Source organism: Passer domesticus, chromosome 4 (genome assembly GCF_036417665.1).
Source record: "Passer domesticus isolate bPasDom1 chromosome 4, bPasDom1.hap1, whole genome shotgun sequence".
Lineage (NCBI taxonomy): Eukaryota > Metazoa > Chordata > Aves > Passeriformes > Passeridae > Passer > Passer domesticus.
This window is the reverse complement of record NC_087477.1, coordinates 18389101-18411486: the sequence shown is the minus strand read 5'-3', so window position 1 is coordinate 18411486 and position 22386 is coordinate 18389101. Positions and strand designations below refer to the sequence as shown.

Genomic DNA, 22386 nt, shown 5'->3' with positions numbered 1-22386 from the left:
TTAAATGCTTTTACAACGTGTAAGAATATTGCAGCCATAGGATTGAGTCCTTCCCGAGTCAAGAAACTCTGCTCAAACTGAGAGCTGAAGGGTTGTGATCCAAATGCCCAATGGCAAAGGCCTGACCCTAGAAACAACTGTCCATCAAGACAAAACGTAAGGAATAGTAAGGAAAAAATTATAAAGGTATATTTTTTACAAATTGTTAGCAGGGGTACAAAGCCCTGCACAACAGGAATATTCTCATAAAAATAGCATGAATTACTTAAACCAGCAGCACAGCTAAAACAGGTCCTTTTCCAATACTCTCCTGTTGGTCAAAACACGACCATCAGCCGCACACTGCACACACAGCAGGATGGGATCACATCTCTGAGATGGAACAGTGCTCAAATTCCCTGGCAATCACTTCAGAGAGGATCTGGCACTGCCAGTATAGGACAGCAACATTGCACATAGATCATACTTAACCTGCAGAAGAACCAGCAAAAGCAGCTATGAAGAGAAAAAAAATCCAGAGCTGTCAAGTAAGAATTGGAAATACCACTTTTGGTAAGATCAAACAAAAAAAAAAACCAAACCCAAACCTGAAAACCACTACAGCATCAAAACTAACACTTAATTCCCAGGAGGAAGCATGGCTGGGGGATCTGTATGGCTGTGCAGTACTGAGGGGTATGTTCAGCCAGAGAGGGAAATGGTTAAACCACTACACACTACCACCACCCTCTCCTGGCTGGCCCACTCAGCAGTGCCAGCCCCAAATTTCCAGGAATGGAAAGTCAAAGGTGAAGAAGTGCAGAAGGCAGCTGCAGGAGATGCTGCAACTTAAAGCAAGCACAAGACTCATTCTCACACCTGGCTTCTCAGTATTACCACACAAGACAGGAGGAACGGTTTGAATGACCAGCTCTGTGACTGAAGACAGAGCAAATAAAACACTTACACTTCACAGATGATGCTGCAAACCTGGTTTCCACCCAGTGCTTTTCAAGTTAGTCAAGCAGAAAACCTTTAAAGACCCTTCAGTCAAAGCAAATGGCTTTGTGATAAGGGAAGTTTCCAACTAAAATGTTACACTTTTACCACCTGTCACATCCAGGAAGAAAAACAAAACCACTTTCATACTCATCAGTCAGCTATGTAGAAAAGTAACCAAAATTGGAGGTGTGTGAGGAGACCTATCATCCCAGGGACTTAGCCAGGCAGGGATGACAAGAACTTCCATGACACGAGCTGTTCAGAGCCAATGCTCATGTTCAACACCGACACCACAACTTCAGTGAAAAATCAGCCATAATCCTGGAATTACACAGGAGTAACAAGACAAATAATTACTGAATAAACCTTTACCTCTGCTCGTTGCGTGCGGGGCAAAACAGAAGACTTCTCAATGGCATAAACATCCACCAGGTAGAGCCGTGCTCCTTGCTCCCTGTCCAGAATGGCAGCGGTCTGGATGACCCCGGTGCGGCGCCCGATGGTGAAGAGGCGCCCGAGGCTCCTGTCCTCGCACCGGACGGACACGATGTAATATTCCACCTGCGCCTCGGAGCCCCGCGGGCTGGCCGCTTCCAGGGATATCACGTTTGTCCCGATGGGCTCGCCCTCCTTCAGGATGGTGATGTACTTCGGCTGAGTGAAAACAGGCCCGTCAACCCCTTGCAGAATTATAGTCATCTCGGTGGTGGATTTTCTCCTTTCGGGGCCCAGGTCGGTGGCAGAAACTATGAGATTGTAGATGAGCTGAGAAGGCACCAGCGCTGAGGCTACTCTTAAGTCTCCGCTGTAGCGATCCACGATGAAGGTTTCGGTGTCACCATTGACTATCTCATACTCCACCTCGCCATTGGCACCCTCGTCAGGATCCGCAGCGATGATGGTGGTCAGGATGGAGCCGATCACAACCGAGGGGTCGGCTGCGAGGGCGTTCTGCGATACAAACACAGGCACATTGTCATTTTGATCCGTCACCAGAATGGTCACGTTCTTGAGGGCAAAGCGCCTGGACTCCACAGGAACGGCCTGATCGGTGGCTTTGACTGTCAACTCAAAGAGATTGGCAAACTCCCGATCGATTTCAGCGTTGGTAAATATTGTCCCTCTCACCTCATCGATACGGAAGTGATTCCCCCTTGGCATCTGCTGGATGATGGCATACGTTAGCTGCCCGTTAATATCCGCGTCTGGATCGTGAGCAGTCACGGAAATGACAGAGCTACCCACAGGAACGTTCTCAACAATTGATTTAAAGATGTCTCCCGGAGGAAAATGAGGAGGGTTATCGTTGAAATCCCTAACGTGTATGACCACTGACATGGTAGAGGATCGCGGGGGCCTTCCCTGGTCTTTTGCCGTTATATTTAGCTTATATAGAGATTGTGTCTCAAAGTCCAGTTTCTTGGCAAGAAAAATACTCCCGGTGTTGGGACTGATGCTAAAGGTCCCGTGATTGTTTGTCCCTGTAATGCTGTAGTGGAGGTCAGCGTTGTCACCTGAATCAGAATCAGTGGCAGTGACAGATGACACAAGTTCACCAACCCTCATATTTTCTAAGACATCCACTAACAAGGTTGATTTAGGGAAGGAAGGGCTGTTGTCATTTTCATCCAACACATCAATGCTCAACATGCAAGTTGAACTTAAAGGAACGGCTCCAGAGTCTACCGCTTGGATGACAAGGGAATACGACGCAGTAGCCTCATAATCTAGTCTGCCTACTAAGGTCACTTGGCCTGTGCTGCTGTCTATTACAAACTGATTTTCTTCATTTCCCTTGATTACAGAATACTGAATCAACCCATTAACCCCTTCATCAACATCTGAGGCAGAAACTCGCAGCACCTGTGTCAGATTTGCTGCCAATTCTGATATAGTAGCTTGGTAAATGTCTTTCAAAAATTTGGGGGCGTTATCATTGATGTCTTTCATGTAGATCTGTACAGTTGCCTGATCTTTCAGAGGCTTTGGCAACCCCTGATCCGTGGCTATTACTGTAAGGCTAAATACTGCAGCTCCCCTCTGTCTCATGAGAGCTTCTCTGTCAAACTGATGAGTGCTTCTGATTTCCCCAGTTACCGTGTTCAGCTCAAAATCTGGCTGCATATGCTCAAATGAATACCTGACCTCACCATTCGGCCCAAAGTCTTTATCTACAGCATTTATTTTACCCACATAGGACCCACCTCTCTGTTCCTCTTCAAAATAAAACACGTAGTTGGTACTGTTGAACAGGGGCCTGTTATCATTTACATCCTCCAGAATCACCGTAACGTTCACAGTAGCATTGAGTGGTTCTACGGCTCTGTCAGAGGCAACGACCAGTAAAACATATCTTTCCTGAAGCTCACGGTCCAGTTCACTTTTTATATAGAGCTGGCCATCTGGGAATATGCCAAAGGCATCCCCAGCATTTCCTTCAATTATACTGTAAGCTATTTCACCGTTCACTCCCGAGTCTTTGTCAGAAGCCTGTACCTTAAAGAACCTGGTATTCACAGGCTCTGACTCCAAAATAGTAATTTCATAGGAAAGCTGGTCAAACACAGGCGGGTTGTCATTTACATCGTGGACAGAGACAGTCAGGATAAAGGTGGAGGACAGCTGAGGCACCCCCATATCCGAGGCCAGGATTTCAACCTGGTAAGACCCAGCATTTATGTCAAGCGGCCCCATTAAGCTTATAGCGCCAGTTTGTTCATTGATTGAGAACAAGCCCTTTGGGTTTTGCTTAAGGCTGTAAAGGACCATGCCATTAACACCTTCATCAGGATCAAGAGCTTTGGCCTGGAATATGGTATGCCCAGCTTTCCAGTTCTCAACAACATTTACACTTTCCACCACTTGAACAAAGTGTGGGGAATTGTCATTTAAATCTTTGACAGTTATATTGACCACAGCGTCGCCAGTAATCGCCCCACCCCTAGCAACCACCTTCAGCTGGTAAAATGCTTGCTCCTCCCTGTCAATAATACTGGCTGTGGTGATCTGCCCCGTCGCCCTGTTGATGGCAAACACGCCCCTCTGGTCACCCGTCGTAATGAGGTAACTGATGTTGGTGTTGAGGTCCATGGTGGAAGCAAAAACAGTACCTACGTGGTAACCCAGGGCAACGTTTTCAAAGACAACAAAACTGTACGTGCCCTGGCTGAAAACAGGGGGGTTGTCCTGTGTGTCCAAGACAGTGATGGTGACAATGGCTTGGTTCTGCGACTGAAGATGGCCACCATCAGTGGCCACAATCTGCAGCTGGTAAGCAGTTTTCTCCTCCCTGTCCAGGGCTATTTTTGTTGTGATGACCCCTGTCTGCCCATGGACCTGAAACCTGGAGGTATCTCCAGCTGAGATGCTGTACTTGACTGTCCCATTGGGTCCCAGATCGGGGTCTGTGGCAGACACGGTGGTCACATAGGTGCCGGCTGGCTCATTCTCTTGGATATGGGCAAAATACTGAATGGGGTAAAACACAGGGCTATTGTCATTCACATCCAGGATGCTCACGTTAACTCGGGCCACCGAAGAAAGGGGAGGAGAGCCCAAATCAGTGGCCAGCACCTGCAAGGAGAAGTGAGACTGCTCCTCCCGGTCCAGCTGCGAGATGGTGCTGAGCTTGCCCGAAACCGGGTCCAAGCGAAACATCTGGCGAGGGGTCACAGAGGAGGGTCCAACTGCTACCAGCGCTGGCTCGGCTTCCTGCAGGGAGAAGCGGACAGTCCCATTGTCCCCCAGGTCCCCATCAGTGGCACTTAGGACAAGCAGCTCAGTTCCTGATGGGGAGTTTTCAGCCAAGGACACCTGGTAACCCTCAGGCTGACCGAAGCGAGGCTTGTTGTCATTGACGTCCAGGATGGTCACCACCAGCTGCGCGTAGGAGAATTTGGGCTGCACCCCCTGGTCGCGGGCACTGACGTTGAGCACCACCTGAGAAGCAGTCTCCCGGTCCAGCCTGCTGGAGCTGGGTGTGCCTGCGGCACTGCCACCCTCGGGGACAGCCGTGGTGACCAGCCCGCTGTGCTCGCTGATGCGGAACCAGCCCAGCTCGTTGCCCGAGACGATGCTGTACTTGAGGTTGGCGTTGAGGCCCGAGTCACGGTCCGTGGCACTGAGGCCCCGCACGTAACTGCCCGGGGGCACGTCCTCGCTGATGTTCACCCCGTACACCGACTGCCCGAAGACAGGCGGGTGGTCATTGATGTCGTTCACAAAGATCACCAGGCTGGCCACCGAGGAGCGGCTCACGGGAGCTGCCACCGCTCCGTCAGGGGAAAAGACGGTAGTGGGGGAGCCTGGAGGTGGCGGTGGGGCCCCGTAGTTATCCGCCACTGCCACGGTGAGGTTATAGGCCGGGATGCGCTCCCGGTCCAGCGCGGCCGCCACCTTGATGAGGCTGAGGTTGGGTACCTTACTGCTGTGCACCTCAAAGTGCCGCTGCTCGTTTCCCGCCAGGATGGACACGGAGATGTTCCCGTTGGCCGCCGGAGAGTCGGCATCGCTCACCGTCAGCAGGGCCACCACTGTGCCGGGGGCCGCGTTCTCATCCACAGAGGCAAAGCGGGAGGTGGCCGGGAAGTAGCGGAACTTCACCCGGGGCTCGTTGTCGTTGACGTCGAGCAGGCGGATGAGGGCCTCGGCCCGGCCGCTCAGCGCCGGCACCCCGCGGTCCATGGCCTGGACCGTCAGCGAGTACTGCTGCCGCATCTCGTAGTCCAAGCGCTCACGGATGCGGATCACCCCGCTCTCGGGGTCCACCTCAAAGGGGAGGCTGCCAGCCCCGTCCCCAGCACCGCTGCCATCGCCTCCTTCCAGGCGGTAGCGGATGTCAGCGTTGGTGCCCTCATCAGCATCAGCGGCGGTGACCTGGAGAACGCTGGCCCCGACGGGCGCATCCTCAGGCACTCGTGCCTGGTAAAGCGTCTGGCTGAAGATGGGCGGGTTGTCATTGATATCCTGCACGGTGACGTTGACCTGAAGGTACCCTCGCCGACGGGGCTCGCCCTTGTCCTCCACCTGCACCAACAGCTGGTAGGTGGGGGTGGCCTCCCGGTCCAGCCCTCCGCGGGAAACCAGGTGCAGGAAAGCCCCCTCGCCGCTGGGGTTGAGGGTGATGTTGAGGCGGAAGCGACCCTCCTCGTTGCCGGCCACGATCCGATAGGAGCCATGGTCCACGCCATTGGTGCCACTGTCGGCGTCAGTGGCAGTGTCCAGGATGAGCTGGCGCCCGCTGCCCGTGTCCTCCTTGAAAGTCACCACGATGGAGGGGTCGGGGAAGACGGGCGCGTTGTCGTTGAGATCGAGCACCAGGACGCGCACCTCGCTGGGGTAGGTGGGCTGGCTGGAGAGCACCACCAGGTCCACCACGTCGCTGGCCAGGCTCTCGCGGTCGATGGTGGCGCGGGTGTGCAGGGCGCCCGAGGTGGCGTTGATGGCGAAGAGCTCGTGGTGCTCGCTCAGGCGGTAGGTGAAGCCGGGCCGGGTGGCGATGGTGCCCACCCAAGTGCCGGGCGGCTGCTCCTCCAGCACCCGGAACACCTGGCGCGGCTCCGCGGCGGCGCTCCCCAGCGGCGGCAGCAGCGGCAGCAGCAGCGACAGCAGCAGCGGCGGCGGCGGCCCGCGGGCGGCGGCGGGGCGGCCCATGGCGACCCGGGGGCGCAGCGCCCCGAGGGGGCGGCCCGGCGCCGCCGCTCGCCCGGCTCCCGCTGCCGCTGCCCTGCCCGCCGCCTCTCTCGGCACCCGCGCTCGCTGCGCTCCGGACGCGGACGGCAGCGGACCCGGCGGCGCGCCGCGCTCACGGGACGCTCCGGCTCTGCCTCTGCCGCCGCTCCTCCCGCCGCCGCTCCGGGGCTGGGGGGCGGCCGGGGGCGCCGCGCCGCATCGCCGCTCAGCAGCCGCCGCCGCTACCGCCGGGGCCCCCGCGGCCCGCCGCTCCCGCGCGGTGCCCGCCGCCCCGCCGGCATGCCCGGGCGCACGGCGGCCGGGCCGGTCCGTGATCCGCGGCCGCCCGGACCCAACTTTGCCCGGCGCTCATGGATCCCGGCCCTCTTGACGCCCGGGCCGGCTCCCCCCACGGCCGCCCATTGGCCGCCGGGCCGCGCCGCCCCGCCCCGGCCCGCCCCCCGCACCTGAGGGGCCGCCCCGGCGGGACCGGGACGGGCGGGGAGCGAGGGGCAGCCCCGGCCGCGCCGGGAGCGGGGCGCGGGTCCCCCGGGACCGGCCCGCCCGGAGCGGGGAGCCAGCCGGGAGCCGGGCGGGCTGGGCGGAGCGGGTCGGGCTGCCCCGCGTACCGGGGGACCGGGCTGCGGCGGCGGCGCTTACTTTGGAGGCGGCTCTGGAGCGAACTTGCGGGTCCCGTTATCCCGGGAAGATGCGGCGCTGGCCGCGCCTCCCGCGGGCCGGCAGCGCCCTCTGCCGTCACCGCCCGGCGCGGCTCCCGGAGCATCTCCGGGGTGCCGGAGCATCCCGCGGGAACCTCCGTGCCCACCGAAAAGCCCCCTTTCCTCCATCCCAAAAAACCCGCACAAAATCGAGGAAGCTCCTTTTCCCCGCGGCGGCGCAGGCAGCAAAAGTTTTATTTTTGTGTGAGCTCTTCTTTAAATAAAAGCAGCGGTCGTAAACACAAATCTGTAGACGGCAATTAAAGTCCCAAAGGTAAATCTAGCAATTTAAGTGACAAGATACATCTAGCAATTAAAGTGACAAGGTAAATCCAGCACAGCCGCATAAGGGATCATTAAATTGCAGAGTTTATTTATCTCTGTGAGTTAAAGAACCTGGTAGTGTATTTTCCAGCATGGAAAAGTCGGAAAAGTGATAAAAGAAGTGAAAAAAAAAAAAAAAAACAGTAGGAGAGGGTAGAAGGATGTGGTGTCAAAGTTTGTTCCGCGCTAGCACCCTGGATATGATTAAAGAAAGGGAGGTCAAATGACCATTAGCAGCAATCTTGACTGGAAGCAGTACGGAAGAACGGGTGGTTGCTGTTCTGTGTTGCCATTAACACAAAGAGAACAGTAATTCTTGCACATCCCTCTCGGGATGGATCCTCGCACCCGCGATCAGCCCCGACCCCGTGGGCACAGCACCTCTCCCCGCACGGCAGTGCTGTGGTCTGCCTGCATTTAGTTTTCCATTTTTCAGCGTCTGCTGCCGACCTGAAGAGGGGCTTTTGTGCCTCGCAGCGCTCTGCCTTTCCTAGCTCAGTAGGAGATAAGTCTATCCCGGGTGTGAACACCTCCTCCTCCTCACTGGGTGAATCCGTGGGACAGCCGAGAGCGGCTGCCCCGCGCTGCCGCCCGCCCGGCTCCGCGGCGCTGCCGCGCTCTGCTCCAGTTCTTTGGTATTTAACTCCACCTACAGGCCTGCACCGAGCCTCGCCTGCGGCCGGCAGCTCGCTGGCTGCTCTCGGAAGGTGCTTTCTTCACTTCTGTCGCAAAAATGCTCGCGTCTTAGATCAGCCAGCAAAACCCAGTATGGTGCACTACTGGCGAATAAGATTGTATGGGCTGGAGGGGGAGGAGTGCAAATTAACATCAGCCTTCACTAGAGCAGGTCTTTGAGCTGGAGTTTTTTCCTCACTACCTGGGATTTTTCACATCTGTCAGGTAAATTGGACCTCCAAGTCCAGAACACAGCATGGAGAAACATTCTGCCCCTGAAAGGGCCTTTGGTTCTTTCCCTAGTTATGGTTAGAATTAGAATTAATCACTAATCAACTGTTTTTCATCTGGAACAGGCACAATCTTGTCCTGACACTGTTCAAGCTCTTCTGTGCCCATAGCTTGTGCTTCCCTGTGGGTTCTTCTCTCAAATGCCAAAATAACAAATGCTGCTGCAAAAGTATGGAAATTCAAACATCAGCCTTTTGAATATTGTACATCAGAGGTATGCAAAATGGCTAAAATTCTAGGCAAGAAAGAATATCCAGAAAGCACGAGAATATCTAGACAATAGGTTTTAAAGCACCATTTTTTGCTACTCTAGAAACTCATAACTAATGTCTGTCAATATTAGATCCCAGAATTATCATCTGTTCCCCTTGCATTATATTAAAAGAAAATGATACATTGCAAAGTCTTGCAATACATGAGAATGAATCAAACAAAATCTGTTTGCCAGTTTACAGGCCATGTAATTTAATATTTGCAATTATATCAATGATCTGATACGACAAATGTAAATATCTCAGAATTTCTTCAAAAACATAATTTGCTTAAGCCTTTTGTACCTGTAGATGTAAAACTGTTTTTCTAGATGAATCATTCACAAAAGAAAAAAGAACACCCTTTAAATTCCTGAAGTGCTTCAATACATCAAAATTCCATTCCTTAGGATTCAGAAAGTTACTTTTTTAAACCCAAATGTTTACGAAAAGTTATACAAAACTTTACAGACAATTTTCGGTTACAAAAATAATTGCAGGAAATTTTAAAAAAATAATTTTCTCATTAAAACTGTATTTTTTTTTTTACTGTGAGCTGTTTCAAATGTAGTCAAACTTAGAAGATGTTTTAAAACCAACTGTACTTTTAAAACAAAAAAAAAAAAACCACCCTGATGTTTTAAAACCAACTGTACTTTTTTTAAAAGTTATTTTAATGGCTAAGAAAAAGCCCATTGAAATTGAAGCAGTTTTGGTAGATATTAAGCAATACCTTTATTATAAAGTCTCTGCATGTCAGTGGAATTACTCTGGTGGTTCATCAGCATAAGTGTAGGTTGAGTTTTGACCCCTTTTAGATTAACACAAGTACATTTCAACAGAGTTAAGACTATGCTAAGAAGCACTCCACCACTCCTAACTTGCAGGAATGGAAATAAAGTGAAGAATAGGTCATTTTTGCACTTTTTGTCTTGCCTCCAGCTCTGTTGATAACACCTCCCAACACTTCATCAGGCTTTCACCTCCAGATATGGCAGAAGCAATCTAATCCCAACACTGTCCAGCTCACACTCCACTGCAAAGTCTTAATAACGACCTCAGTGTCCATCGTCAACAGATCAACACATCTGGCTGTCACTTTTAATGTGCTTCCAACGCTGTTTTTGCCTAAAGTGGGCCATGATGCTGCTGAAATGTTGTGCTGGAAGGCACAGACAGTACAGAAGCAGAGGGCTGATGAATGAAGTGAAAAGCATTGTAGGGAAGAAAGAAATTCTAAGCAATTTTTTTTTTACTTGGATCAGTCTGATGGAAATTGAATGCATACCTATTATCTCACACAGCCCTCCGAGGTCTCAGGGTTGCAATTGGATATCACAAGAGGGAGAGGATTTTATTCTGCAGCCAGAGCAGGAACTGGTTGTGAATTCAGCAGATCTGGCAGGTAGGTTTCTGTGTTTTATATCTGATGAGCTGAAGGTAAGAGCACAAAAGCTCTGTTTGATGCACCCTGCTCCTGAATGAGGCAAGACTGGGCACTGGGCATTCTCATTATTCCTTGAAGGCAGCTGGAATCCTGCCCACACTTGCATCACTGCAGTTCAGTTGATGATCTTAAAGGTCTTTTCCAACCTAAATGATTCTATGATGATCTACAGACCCCAACTTCATTGAACTTCACTGATGTGAGACATTTCTTTCTTAAGAGGGTGCAGGGTGTGTTTGATGAATGAGTACATCTACTTTTCTTTGGTTCTCTTACTGAACTTTGTTGGTTCCTCTTACTAACTGCATTTGAATTTTTAACAACACTTTGTATTTCAGCTAGGGACAGAGAGAGCGAAAAACACTTTTGCTTCACCATTTTCTCCTTTGATGCTCCGGGAATAAAAATATTGTTATAGTGTTTTTCTCAGGATGCAGTTTAGCAGTCCTTGAGGCAGAATAATGTTGATTTAAATCAATAGGTATTGAACTCTACCTTTTCATTATTAGATAGATAGTACACCAGGAGTCCTGCTGTTGTTATGAGGACTGAACATGGCATATCATTCAAGTTTCACTTGCTCTGACACTAAACAATTTAAATGGAGATATTCATAATGTGTCACTAAGCATCACATCCTCCCAGAGACAGCAGCATCTGACTTTTAGAGCCTGATTCAACTCTCAGTTCCCATCCCAGTCACACTAATGAGAGCTGAATTGGCCTTTTGATATTTATTACTTAATAGACTCACTCTGCTTGGAAAAAGAACATTAAAGTGTTTTCCAAGCCATGTTTTATAGCCTAGAAATATACTGGTCTGAACTCAGTAGTTTAATTTTTCAACACCTGCTCTGCAACACCATGTTTTCTTTTTCCTTTAACAGCTTGTGCACCCCACAGTGCTTTTAACTGCATATTGTGGCTTTTTTTTTTCCTTTTTTTTTTTTCTTTTAAATTAAGGTTTTGGGGTTTTTTAATAGCTCATGGTCTGGCTGCTGGCAAAACCCTGCTGAAGTCAGCAGCTACCACATTTTAAAAGGTTTTGAAAAATATCCTCTACAGTTCAAGTGTAAATTCAGCATTATTTGACTCAAAGTCAGATTCCCATCAAATGAATGGATGAATCCCATCACTCCTGAACAGAAAAAGAAAGTAAAAAGTTCCTGTAAAAAAACCCTATCAAATAAAAAGTGGAAATCTTGCAGTTCAAAGCCAAAACTGTACTGATCTCTGGCAGTTAAGGATAACTTAAATGACAAGGAGAAAGAAAGAGACTCTCAAAGCAAATGCTCGTTTTTGGTGCATTTTTGTTTTAAGTGCTCTGATTTCCTTGTCACAAGATGCAAAATCCTAAATTGCAACAAATTGCAATTGTAACAAATCTCATAATTATCTGCTCTGTAAAGGGCTTGTATAATTATCTTTTCTGTTGTCACAGTAAAACTGCCATGGATCAAATCGGGAGTTTGCAAAGTCACTGGGAAATACTGAAATATGTGGAATGCACACATATTGTTATGGCTTGGAAAGCCACAAATTGAAAGAGTAAATTTTAAAAAAAAAGGCTTTAATAGCATTTTGTCCATAATATGCCACTTAGTCATAAAAAAACCCAAAAGCAGTGCTGTCAGCTATTTTAGCTGGTTTATTAAGATGATTTTAAGACTGAAACTGTAATTTCCTGGGAACCCACAAGATGGTAGAGTTAAGCTGAGGAGAGAAACTAGCCTGAGTCTTTTGCCTGGACCATAAGCACATAGTTACTAACTAGTTAAAAGTGCTAATTTTGCTATGTTCTAGAAACTCAAACAATTTTGACCTTTTTTTTTTTTTAATCTGTTTAAACATTTGGAAAGCTTTGCTTTTCTGGCTTAGTCTTTGTTTTCTGTTTGAAGGAATGCACCTCATTACTCCTTCAAGCATCTGTATTCCATACTCTTGTTGGAGTTTAGTAATGGGATGCAATTACTGACAGCAAGACACTGGGAAAATAAACTATTTGTCTGGAATCCAGAAAATCTGAAACACATCATCCTGCAACTGTACACAGTCACTGTGAAGCTGCTGGGCACTTAGTCTTCATTAAACCAAGCAACCTAAAATCTCTAAAATCCTAAATCTCTTAAAGTCTCTAAATCAGAAATACCACCTATTATTCAGTAAAACAGCTTGGCAAATCTACAAATCTGGAAGTTAAATCTGTTCATTGCAGCCCAGCAGCTTTACTGGTAGTCATCCTGATGCTAAGTGGGGCTTTACTGACTCTCTTGTCGTGATGCCAGTTGCTCAAGGAAGAAAAATAAAGTACCTATAACACCTCAAATGCAGTTTTTGAAAAAGTAGGGCCATGAATGTCCAAATCACTTGGCACTCAGAAGAATAAAATTTTGGTTACAATGGCAGGTTGATTCAGTGTGGAGAGATTAGAGGATAAAGCAAGAAAAACTGGGGAAAAGTGAACTTCAGAAGAATTTAAGTAAGAGACAGTATCTGCATAATATTCAGAAATGTGTACTCTCTATAGGGGGAAAAAAATCTCAACAACCTCCCTCAATTCTTTTAAAAATAGTAAGAAAAATTATGAAGCATTCAAGGGCAAATAGCATACAGGCTCTGTACTGAGCAGTGTGAGATGTAAGTAGGCCTTATACTACATAACCTTAAAGTAAATTATTATATTTCATGATTGATTAAAAAAATCATATTTAAATCAGTCTCAGAATGCCACAGAACAAGTTTATTATGTCTTTACTTTTAGTAGCATATGGTGATTCATTAGGAAGACTTTTTGATATGCCAAGGAAAAACCTTGGAGTCTTTAGGCTGTGCAGGAGGTGAAATACATCATGTTTTATGTTAATTAAACTTTTAGTCTTTCACTGATTAAGGAACTAAGGTAGAACATCATTTTTACAAAAATTGCCAGTAATGTTAAAATTCCAACATATTATGAAGGGACCCCAAGGGTAAGTCACTTTATATCACTATTTGATGTCACCCTAAAAGGTACTTTCATTACTCTAACGTGAAATATAGCACAGTAAGTGCTGAATGGGAATTGTCAGTGAGAGCTGGGACTCACATCAGGTGACAATAAATGAGGAATGATTACTTGTGGCTGGAGAAGCAGCTGTAATGCCCTGTGCAGGGGAGGCTATGTCCTGAGCAAAGGAATCTGAAAATACCAAAATGACAGGTTAAGCCAGAGATGGTCCAAATAAGAACTTTCCCTTGAAATCTGTTCAAAATATTCATCATGGAGGTGGGTAGAAGGCTGGAGCAACCTGGGTCAAAACAGCAAGAGTCAAACCTTCCCCTGAACAGAGAGCAAAGTCCCTCTAAAACTCTTTGATGTCCCAGGTTGTTAGAAACTTTAATAACAAAGCACTTTGGTATGCATCATTTCATATAGATATTTATGTGTGTGTGTCTGTCTGAGAATAAAATAGCAACGGGAAGAGAGAAAGAAAAGGGAGAATGAGCCCAGCAGGTGTTTCTTTTACACCTCTTCAGTATTTGAAATGGTCTTTGACTGGAAACCAATAAAATTTCTGCCATGATTTTCCTTAGAGAATGCCTCATTTACAGACTGCAGTGCATGCTCTGCATTATTTCAGAATAGAATCCTGGAATATGCTGAGTTGGAAGGGTCCATCAGGATTATTGGGGCAAATAAATTCTGTCTGGAAGTTTTTGCTGTAGTACAAAATTGCTTATATTAGCAAGGGGTGAGGGAGTATTTATTTATTTTTATGCAAGCTTCATTTGAAGCTAAGCTGCTTCAGTTTCTTGAGGAGTCATTATCCATATGGAAAAGCCCATTTCATTTGACCCATTCCTCTGTTTTACAGCTGAGTGCTTCCATTTAATTTTGAGGTAACAAGGATTTACCACCCTCCCTCCCCAATTAAAATGTTTCTGTCAATGTTTCTGGTTTTGTGATCCTAATGAAAAGCTGAAAGCTGTTCCCTAGTCACCATTCCAGGGCATGGCAGGAAAGAGGCACAACAGGTTGCAGCCCCTTCATGGTAATAAACATAACCAATATAATTATACAAAGTACCATCAATAATTCCTTCACACAAAATGCAGAGGACACCAGATCAGGAGAGCACCTGCTTGGCCATGGGGAGGCACTGCAGGTTTCTAAAACTGACTATTCCAGACTATTTCTATTGTATTTCTGCTTTGGCAGGAGTGTTCTTTCACCTTGAAAGCATTTATTAGATGAACTCTCATAATTGTCTGTTCTATAAATCCTGTTATGTAGTTAATCCAGTGTGCAACTTTAACTAAACAATTATTTGCTCTTAAAATTCTTGTCTTTATAACCCAAGCCACATTTTGAAACAAATATTTAAAAAGACACTAAATATTAGTAAGCCTCGTATTTTCACACTGAAATAAACATTTCCAGTGCTCCAGTTTTGGTGTCTTTTGAAACCATCATGTTTATATGACAGTGTTATTGTGAACCAGATTGGTTTGAAGGTTTATGTTTAAATAAGAAGCATAATTGGGCTTTCAGAAAGGCAGGTTTATCTGTGTGTTTATAACCAAACCTTTCTCCCTATCTGGACTTCTCTTCTGCTGGGGGTGCCCCTGCCAGCCCAGCTCAGGTTTGCAGACAACGAGGTTGGTACCCCAGGTGACAGCACAGGTGACATGGGGGACACATCCAAACATTAATTGCCTGATCTGCTACCTACACATTTCCTTTATAATTTCTCTGACAGAGCACTGACCTTAAAACAGGAGGCAAAACCTGGAAGGGATGCAGAAGACCTGTGAAGGCAGAGAAGTTTTTGGTTTAGCACAGTTTCCTTGCCCTTGACAAGGAGGAGACTGCAATGCTGCAGTGGCCTTGCCACAGCACGACCCAGGCCTTGACCAGGGAACAGTCCAGCTTCTTCCCCCAGATTTCTCTACCATGGAAATGTGGTTGTTGGGTAGAGGGATGGAAGTCTGCTGGGGCAGAGCCATGGCAATGAGATAATTCCCTTCCTTGCCCGGCAGTTTCTCAGCATTGAACTCTTCCTGCTGCAAGTCATGTTTCCTTGAAATTCACTAAAACTACCTTGACTTCTCCTAATATCTGTCGTTTTCCATGCTCCATCAGGAGTGTGCAGCAGTAATTGTGCTGGGTTGGTGTCAGAGGGAGCTGCTGTGTTTATGTTTAGGGTGTCAGGGTAAGTGGCTTTGCTCACTGCTCACAGGCGAACTGTTCTTGGTTGCAGTCTGTGCCCATGGAGTTTCTCAGGCTGCTGCAAACCTGGACTTGTATGTAGAGAGTTGTACTGGGTTTGACAGTTTAGAAATGTTGTCAAATAATTTCCTAATGTTGTGCTTTTTTGTTCCTTTTTTTAAGTATATGCCAAGGAGTTCCATCTTGGCAGGTCAGATTTTCTCTGTGGCAGGAAGTGCCACACACCAGCATCTCGAATTGAAGATGGTACATATTTCCCACAGCACACTGTTCCTTAGTGTTGCCTCTACTCATCACAGAGATAACAAAGCACTGCCAAAATGCCTGTGTGAAAAACACCCACCTGTTCTTTGGCACTCCCTCTTGCAGCACAAGGGAGGGCACAGGCAGGCAGGGTGGATGCAGGGAAGGAGAACCACAACTAATCTGTTTTCCTGGAAAACTGAAATTGTTGGTGGTCATTTCCCAAGGGGAAAAAAAAAAAAAAAGTAGTTTAATAGATGTATGGATGCCTGTTTCTGTGGAATGATGTGTGCACTAGGAAGCACATACAGCAATTAGCACTAAGAGCTATTAATACACAGCCCTGGGTCAGAATAATTTCAAGAGAAGGATTTTTTTTCTTTTCAGCAGAAAGTTCTCATAAAAAGGTGCCTGCAATTGAATCCTTTTAATTCATCTTCCTTTATCTTTCCTCTCTCAGTGTTTACCTTGTTCATTGAGATCTTGAGCCATGAAGAGCAGGGACTGAACTCACTCCACATTTGAACCACCCATACCACAGTGGCATCCCTCCATGCAGGAAGTCCTTTTCTTAAGAAAAATCTCAGGTTAAAAAAACAATAGTGAAAATACATTGCAAAAGTATTCTGCCCCACTTGCCCAACTCTAGCTAAACAACAGGGAAAAAAAAAAAAAAAAAAAGAAGAAACCAGAATGCTGTATAATGAGCTCTTGGTCTCATATCATTGTGAATCAAGTTTTATAAATCATTTCTTGAGAAATCTGAAGAATAAAACCCAAGGACTTATTCAGCTTCTTCCTCTGTTGTCTTAGATCTGGCTTCCTACCAAAAGAGGTTTACAACAAAGATGTTAGTGCTGTATTTCAGATCCAAGTGCCAATATCAGTATTTTTCAGAAAATAAAACTTCATTGTTAACCAAATTTTTTTAAAAACAAATCAGTGGGACCTCTTTGTAATTATGTATGTGCCTAGCTATTTGCAAAATCTTTTCTTTATCTGTAATCCTTCAGAGGATGTAGTAGAAAAGGGCCAGTTCCTCTGAGTTTCCCCCCTGCTCAGAGTCTCAAAGGGTTTAATTGTCTGCACAGATGTTGGTCTCAGCAGGGTACAGTAGCTCTCTGTTATTTTTTAAAAGGGGGAAGAAAAAAAGTTAAAGATTTTGCAAAAACTAATACTCTAAGTATTTTTTGGAGCATCTATGTATATCCCTTTTGGCTGTCTCTGAGCACATGAAAAGATGGACTATATTTCCAAGCAGCTCTGGACACAAAGCCAGCGTTCTGCGTCCCCTGTGTCCCCCCCATCCTGCCTGTCCTGCCCAGCCCGGCCCTGGGGGCTGCCCCTGACCCCCAGCCCCAGCCAGTCTGCCCTGTGCCTGGGGATGCTGAAAACAGCTCTGGGATGCTTTGCCTTTGTGCAGATGTAGTCTCCCTTCTCTAGGAGGGGGCTGCATTGGGTGGATTTGCATGATATTTGCATATCTTTCCTAAGAGAAGTTGTGGCTGCCCCATCCCTGGAAGTGTCCAAGGCCAGGCTGGATGGGGCTCTGAGCAGCCTGGGATAGTGGGAGGTGTCCCTGCCCAAGCAGTCTAGAGCTAGAAGGTCTTTTAGACCCCTTCCAAACTGAAGTGTTCTATGACTGATTATTTTTTAAAAGTGCAAATTGTACTGTAAGGAAGAATCTTATTTCTGATACACATGTATGAAGGTACCTTGAACAAAGGGAGAATGACCACCTCTCAAATGAGTAAGAATGAAAACTGCTAAAGAAATTATTCTCTCAATTTGTCCTACCTAACACATGCCTTTTAATTTAATTTTCAACATTTTATAAACGTAATTTTGCTTTCATGCTTTCTCTTAATTTTAATACATATTGTGATTGGAAGTCATCTGCTATTATGTTTTGATCGTGTCAAAAATGAACACTTGTTAGTTCTACCACAGTTAGCTGAACCTCATTTACCACAATCTCCTTGTTTTTCAAAATAATTGCATCCCCAGAAAGCTATTAATTGCATTTAAAAGCACTACCATTAGCCAAGGCCTTAATTATGCAAACATATTCAGTGTCCCCATGTCGCTTGGATAATCAAGGTGGCACTATCTGAACAGCAGCTAGGTCTTTCTGCCCTTGGCTGAGTAATCTTCCCTGCACCTGTTGTGCACCACAAAAATAATAGGATGTCATATGAAATAATAAAAAAAAAAACCCTAAAAGATGGTTCCAACTCCGGTTCACTCCCTGAAATTATATTCAATATTTTCTATCAGCAAAGTATATGATCCAAGATATCGATTGATTATTAGCAGGCTTTTTAACAGCAGAATTTTGAAAGATGAAAGCTCTCCTTGGCTAGTCTGTTTTCTTTCAAATGCCTGTTTATAGATCAATTATTAAAAAAAAAAGAAAAGGAAAAGGTCCTCCAGTTATATGGATCAATATCCAACATATCATTGACAGAAGGGAATCCCCATAAGGCACAATTAAATTCTGCAGCAGGCAGATTCCACACACACCGGCTTTCTGACCACTGTCAGATGGGATATTCTGGAGGATATGCTGACTAAATGTAGAAAAATAATAATTCATAGCTGATTCCTAGAACAATAGCTACAATCCTTGATGAGGGTCGTCCCATTGTCTTTGGATTATAGCATGAACTCCCTTTTCACGATGAATTGTTGCCTTATTCCACATGCATTGCTTCATCCCTAAATAAATTTATGGCATAAACATGAAATGCTGCAATTGGAGCTGGTATTTTGCTCTGGAATGCTTGCTGCAGGTGGATTTGTGTGCATGAGGTGGACAAGACACCCCCTGCACTGAAGCAGGTGCCCATATTTTCGGGAATGCTGCCGAGGCTTATCCTGCCCTGTTCTCATGGGAGGTACTGCTGGGACCCCATGCTGTCTGGCTGGTCCTTCATCCCTTTGTTCCTGAACAAAGGAGCCTCAAGGTAAAAGCAGCCCAGATCCTTGCTCTGTTATCAGCATTGATTATAAAATCAGTCCATGCTACTGAGCAAATGCTGTATAAATTGCTTTCACCGAGGTGCCTCCTGTTTATCGTCACCTGTGCTGTTCACTCATTTCCTACGGCGTTTGTAAAGGCTGTGCTCAGCACCCTCAATACATCTCCATTTCTTTCAGTTTCCCAGGCTGATGTGTTTCATTACAGCCTTGCTGATGCCACCTGATAAGCCTGCTCTTTAAAAAAAAAAAACAGACATCAATGATCACTACATGCCCTGTGGACTGTGTGTTGGATCTGCAGAGCAGCACCCTGCTCATGTGCCCCGTCCTTCCCGGCTTACCTTCAGTGCCAGCAGTGCAGCCACACTTTCATTCTTTGACAGGGCTCTCTTCTTTCTCTTTCTGCTAACTGGACATCAGTGCATTGCTTTCCCATTCAAGGTTAACCCAAATTTCATCTTGGATCCTGTTACTCTTTGGAATTCTGCACCACAAAAATGAAACACCCTGCTCTGTTTACTGCTAGCTCCATGTTACCCAGTGCTCTGGAGCAGAGCTTTGTCATCACTCCTCCTAGAGCCTAAAATGATGTCTGAAAGCTTGGTGTATATCCACAACACTTTGCTCATCATAGCCTGACGAGCATCTCTCTATCCTTGCTCAGTGGATACCTGGTAAAACTGAATTTCTTTTAAAGAACATCACATTTTACCTTCCCATTACAAAATGTGTGATTCAGATGATGAGAGAAAGATCTCACCATTGTTTATACTGACATTGTTTTCTCCCTCCTTGGGATTTTCCTAATTAACCAGATGCTGTCAGTGCTGCATGGAAACATGGGAACCTGTGAAAAATTTTATAGAATTGGCTCTTACACACTTAGGAATATCAAGTGCTTTTCAAGATAATAGCATCTAGTACCAGAACCCGGAACACAAATTACACTTGGTAATAGAGGAGGTAAGGGTAAAATAAAATCAATGTCTGTGCTGTGAACAAAGAGGAATCAGAGCATTCAGTTTTTTTTAATTTAGTAGAATATCAGAGATTATTTGAGCAGGAATCTCACTGGCATATTTACTACCATTTTTTAGGTGGAGAAAATCTGATATTATGCAAATTCATCTGTTTCCAAGCATTTCCCATGTATCCAGGTATTGTAAATTAGAATAAAAATATATAGATAGGATTAATCATGCCAGGAGCTTACCATAAATTGCTGTATATGTTCGTATGTGAAATATACATGCAAGACTTTCAAAATACTGAAAGATGCCTAAGGAGATAAAATATTTATCTCACTTCTACTGGATCAAAGTCAATCTTAGCTTGATTTGAATTATTGGAAAAATTCCCAGGATTTCACCTTGCAAGTGTGTCCAGTAGGTTCTTGTAATGGCCAAAACACATTTGTAAGCCAATAAATCAGCTGGTATTAAATTTCCATGCTAATTAATCAGCAAGAAGAATGCTTTGCCCTATTTCATGCAAACACTGGACAAAATGTGCGGTATATTATGCATATGCCATAGATACAAATGAGATGTAGCCTGGAGTGTGTCTTGCTCCACCTCCTCAGCAGGGGCACTGAAGGACAGAACTATCTTTGGATGGGATCAAGCACTTGTAGCCAGAGTTGCCCTGATCCTTTGAGCTGTCCATATCATCTAAAACATTCAGAGATGTTCATTCTGTGATTATTTTCACACTGTCCATGACAAGTCAGTGAGAGATAATGATAAAAGTAAGCCAGTTTTATCAGTCTTGAAGAGACTGAAGCATTAAATTTATTTATGGCCAGTGAAGACAGGCAAAAGCCTGTCATTAAAGATCACAGAATCATAGAACCATTAAGGTTGGGAAAGGCCTCTAAGATCTTTGAGTTCAACCATTAGCCCAGCACCACCATGTACACTACTAAATCATGTCCCCAAGTGTCACATCCACACTCCTTTTGAACAATTCCAGGGATGGTGATTTCATCACATCCCTGGGCAGCCTGACCACCCTTTCAGGGAAGAAATTGCTCCTATAATCTAATCTAAACCTCCCTGGCACAGCTGGAGGCTATTTGGGAAACTCTGGGCCTGACAAAATCCGCTTCTCAGTCTTCAGGGTGCATTCTCTGTGTCCATAGCAGTGATGGTGGAGGCACATTTGGATTCAGGCAAGAGTTGGAAGTGGAAATGCAAGGAGTTGGCTGCTGTCACAGCAGTTTCAGCTGGATAATGTCTCTCCTACAGCCAGAGACTGCAGTAGCATGTGTTTACCCAGAGAACTCTTCAATAATGTATGGTAGGCTGAGGAGCACATCATAATTCTGTCAGGATGGAAAGAGCAGCAAAGAGGGGCTGCTTTAACATCCAAATTGGCTCAGGAACCTCTGCTGTGAGGGCTTCCCAGTGTGGCATCACTGTCACAGCAATCCTTCCATTTTGTACCCATTAACACTCCCCAAGAGGAATAAAAGATTATAAAAGCTGGATTTTCATAAAAAAAGGAAGCACAATTCATCTGCAGCAGTTCATAAAACTCCATAATAATAGAATAGAAGCTGCAGGGATTTAAAAGAATATGCTTTTTCCTGGAGATAGCTGCAGCTATCCCTGGCTGCAGTTTGGCCACTCTGGCTGGCTTGGCAAGGCAGGGACACAGTGTGTGCTCTGCCACTGCAGAGGGAAATGTCCACCCTGGTCAGCACAGTCTGTGCCACTCACCAACCAGGAGCTGAAAGGTTCCATCTCAGGAACAAACTTCTTCTCTAAATAATGTATTCTGTGTCCCAGGGATTGGATTAAAAAGTAAAGGATGCGATTAAAGGATTTCCTCTCTCTTTTCTCTTTTTGCTGTTTCTCAATGCAGAAACTGCCATTGAAAAATCCCTCAGGGACAGAGAGGAAAGAAATGTCTGAATGTTATAATACCTGTTCTCCTTGACTTATTTTTTTGGTCATAAAACCATAGCAACATATAACTCACTTCTATCTCTCTGTTTGTCAAGTGTCAAATGTACTGGAACTACTGAGGTGCAACTGGTGGCTAGCAAGGATTTTTTCCCAGCCATATATTTATGAATCTATCCATTTATGACAAGAAAAAATATACATGCCTGCAAATTTCATAATTTTAAAACTGAAAATTATATTTGTTCCACAGAGGCAATGAGCTCTCTTCGTTCTGCAATTTGACACTTGAAGAAGCTTCCTGTGAATTCTTTCATTTTCATTTCATTGTCTTCTCATTTTTGGCCATAACGCGTGTCCATGCGTGCATGTCACAGAGAAGGAAGGATTCAGGGAGAGGGCTCTTGATGGCAGGGGAGAGTAAGAGGGGGAAAAAGAACAAATATGGACATAATACTGGATATTAGGGAAGTGCAGGATATGGCCCAAAGAACGTGGGTGTAGTCCCCCCTGTAGCATTTAATAATTATTGACAAAACTGAAGGATATAAGATATTTTGGCTTGGCTTGCAGGTCTTTCACACTCTGCTTTTAAGATTCAAAATAAAGAGCTCTAGGGTAAAGACTGACTGTGTGTCTGTATGTTGGAAGCACTTGTCTGTACAACACTTTAAATTCAGTTGTAGGT

General features: G+C 45.8%; 1 protein-coding gene across 1 annotated transcript in view; it reads right to left on the bottom strand.

Annotated features, from left to right (window-relative positions):
• The window catches only part of FAT4 (FAT atypical cadherin 4), a 124772-nt gene extending 117921 nt beyond the window's left edge, over positions 1–6851 (bottom strand). The window contains exon 1 of the mRNA XM_064416442.1: positions 1354–6851. Coding sequence (XP_064272512.1) covers positions 1354–6633 — 5280 coding nt within the window. The 5' untranslated portion in view covers positions 6634–6851. The remainder of the gene's footprint in view (positions 1–1353) is intronic.
• Positions 6852–22386: the final 15535 nt, after the last annotated feature.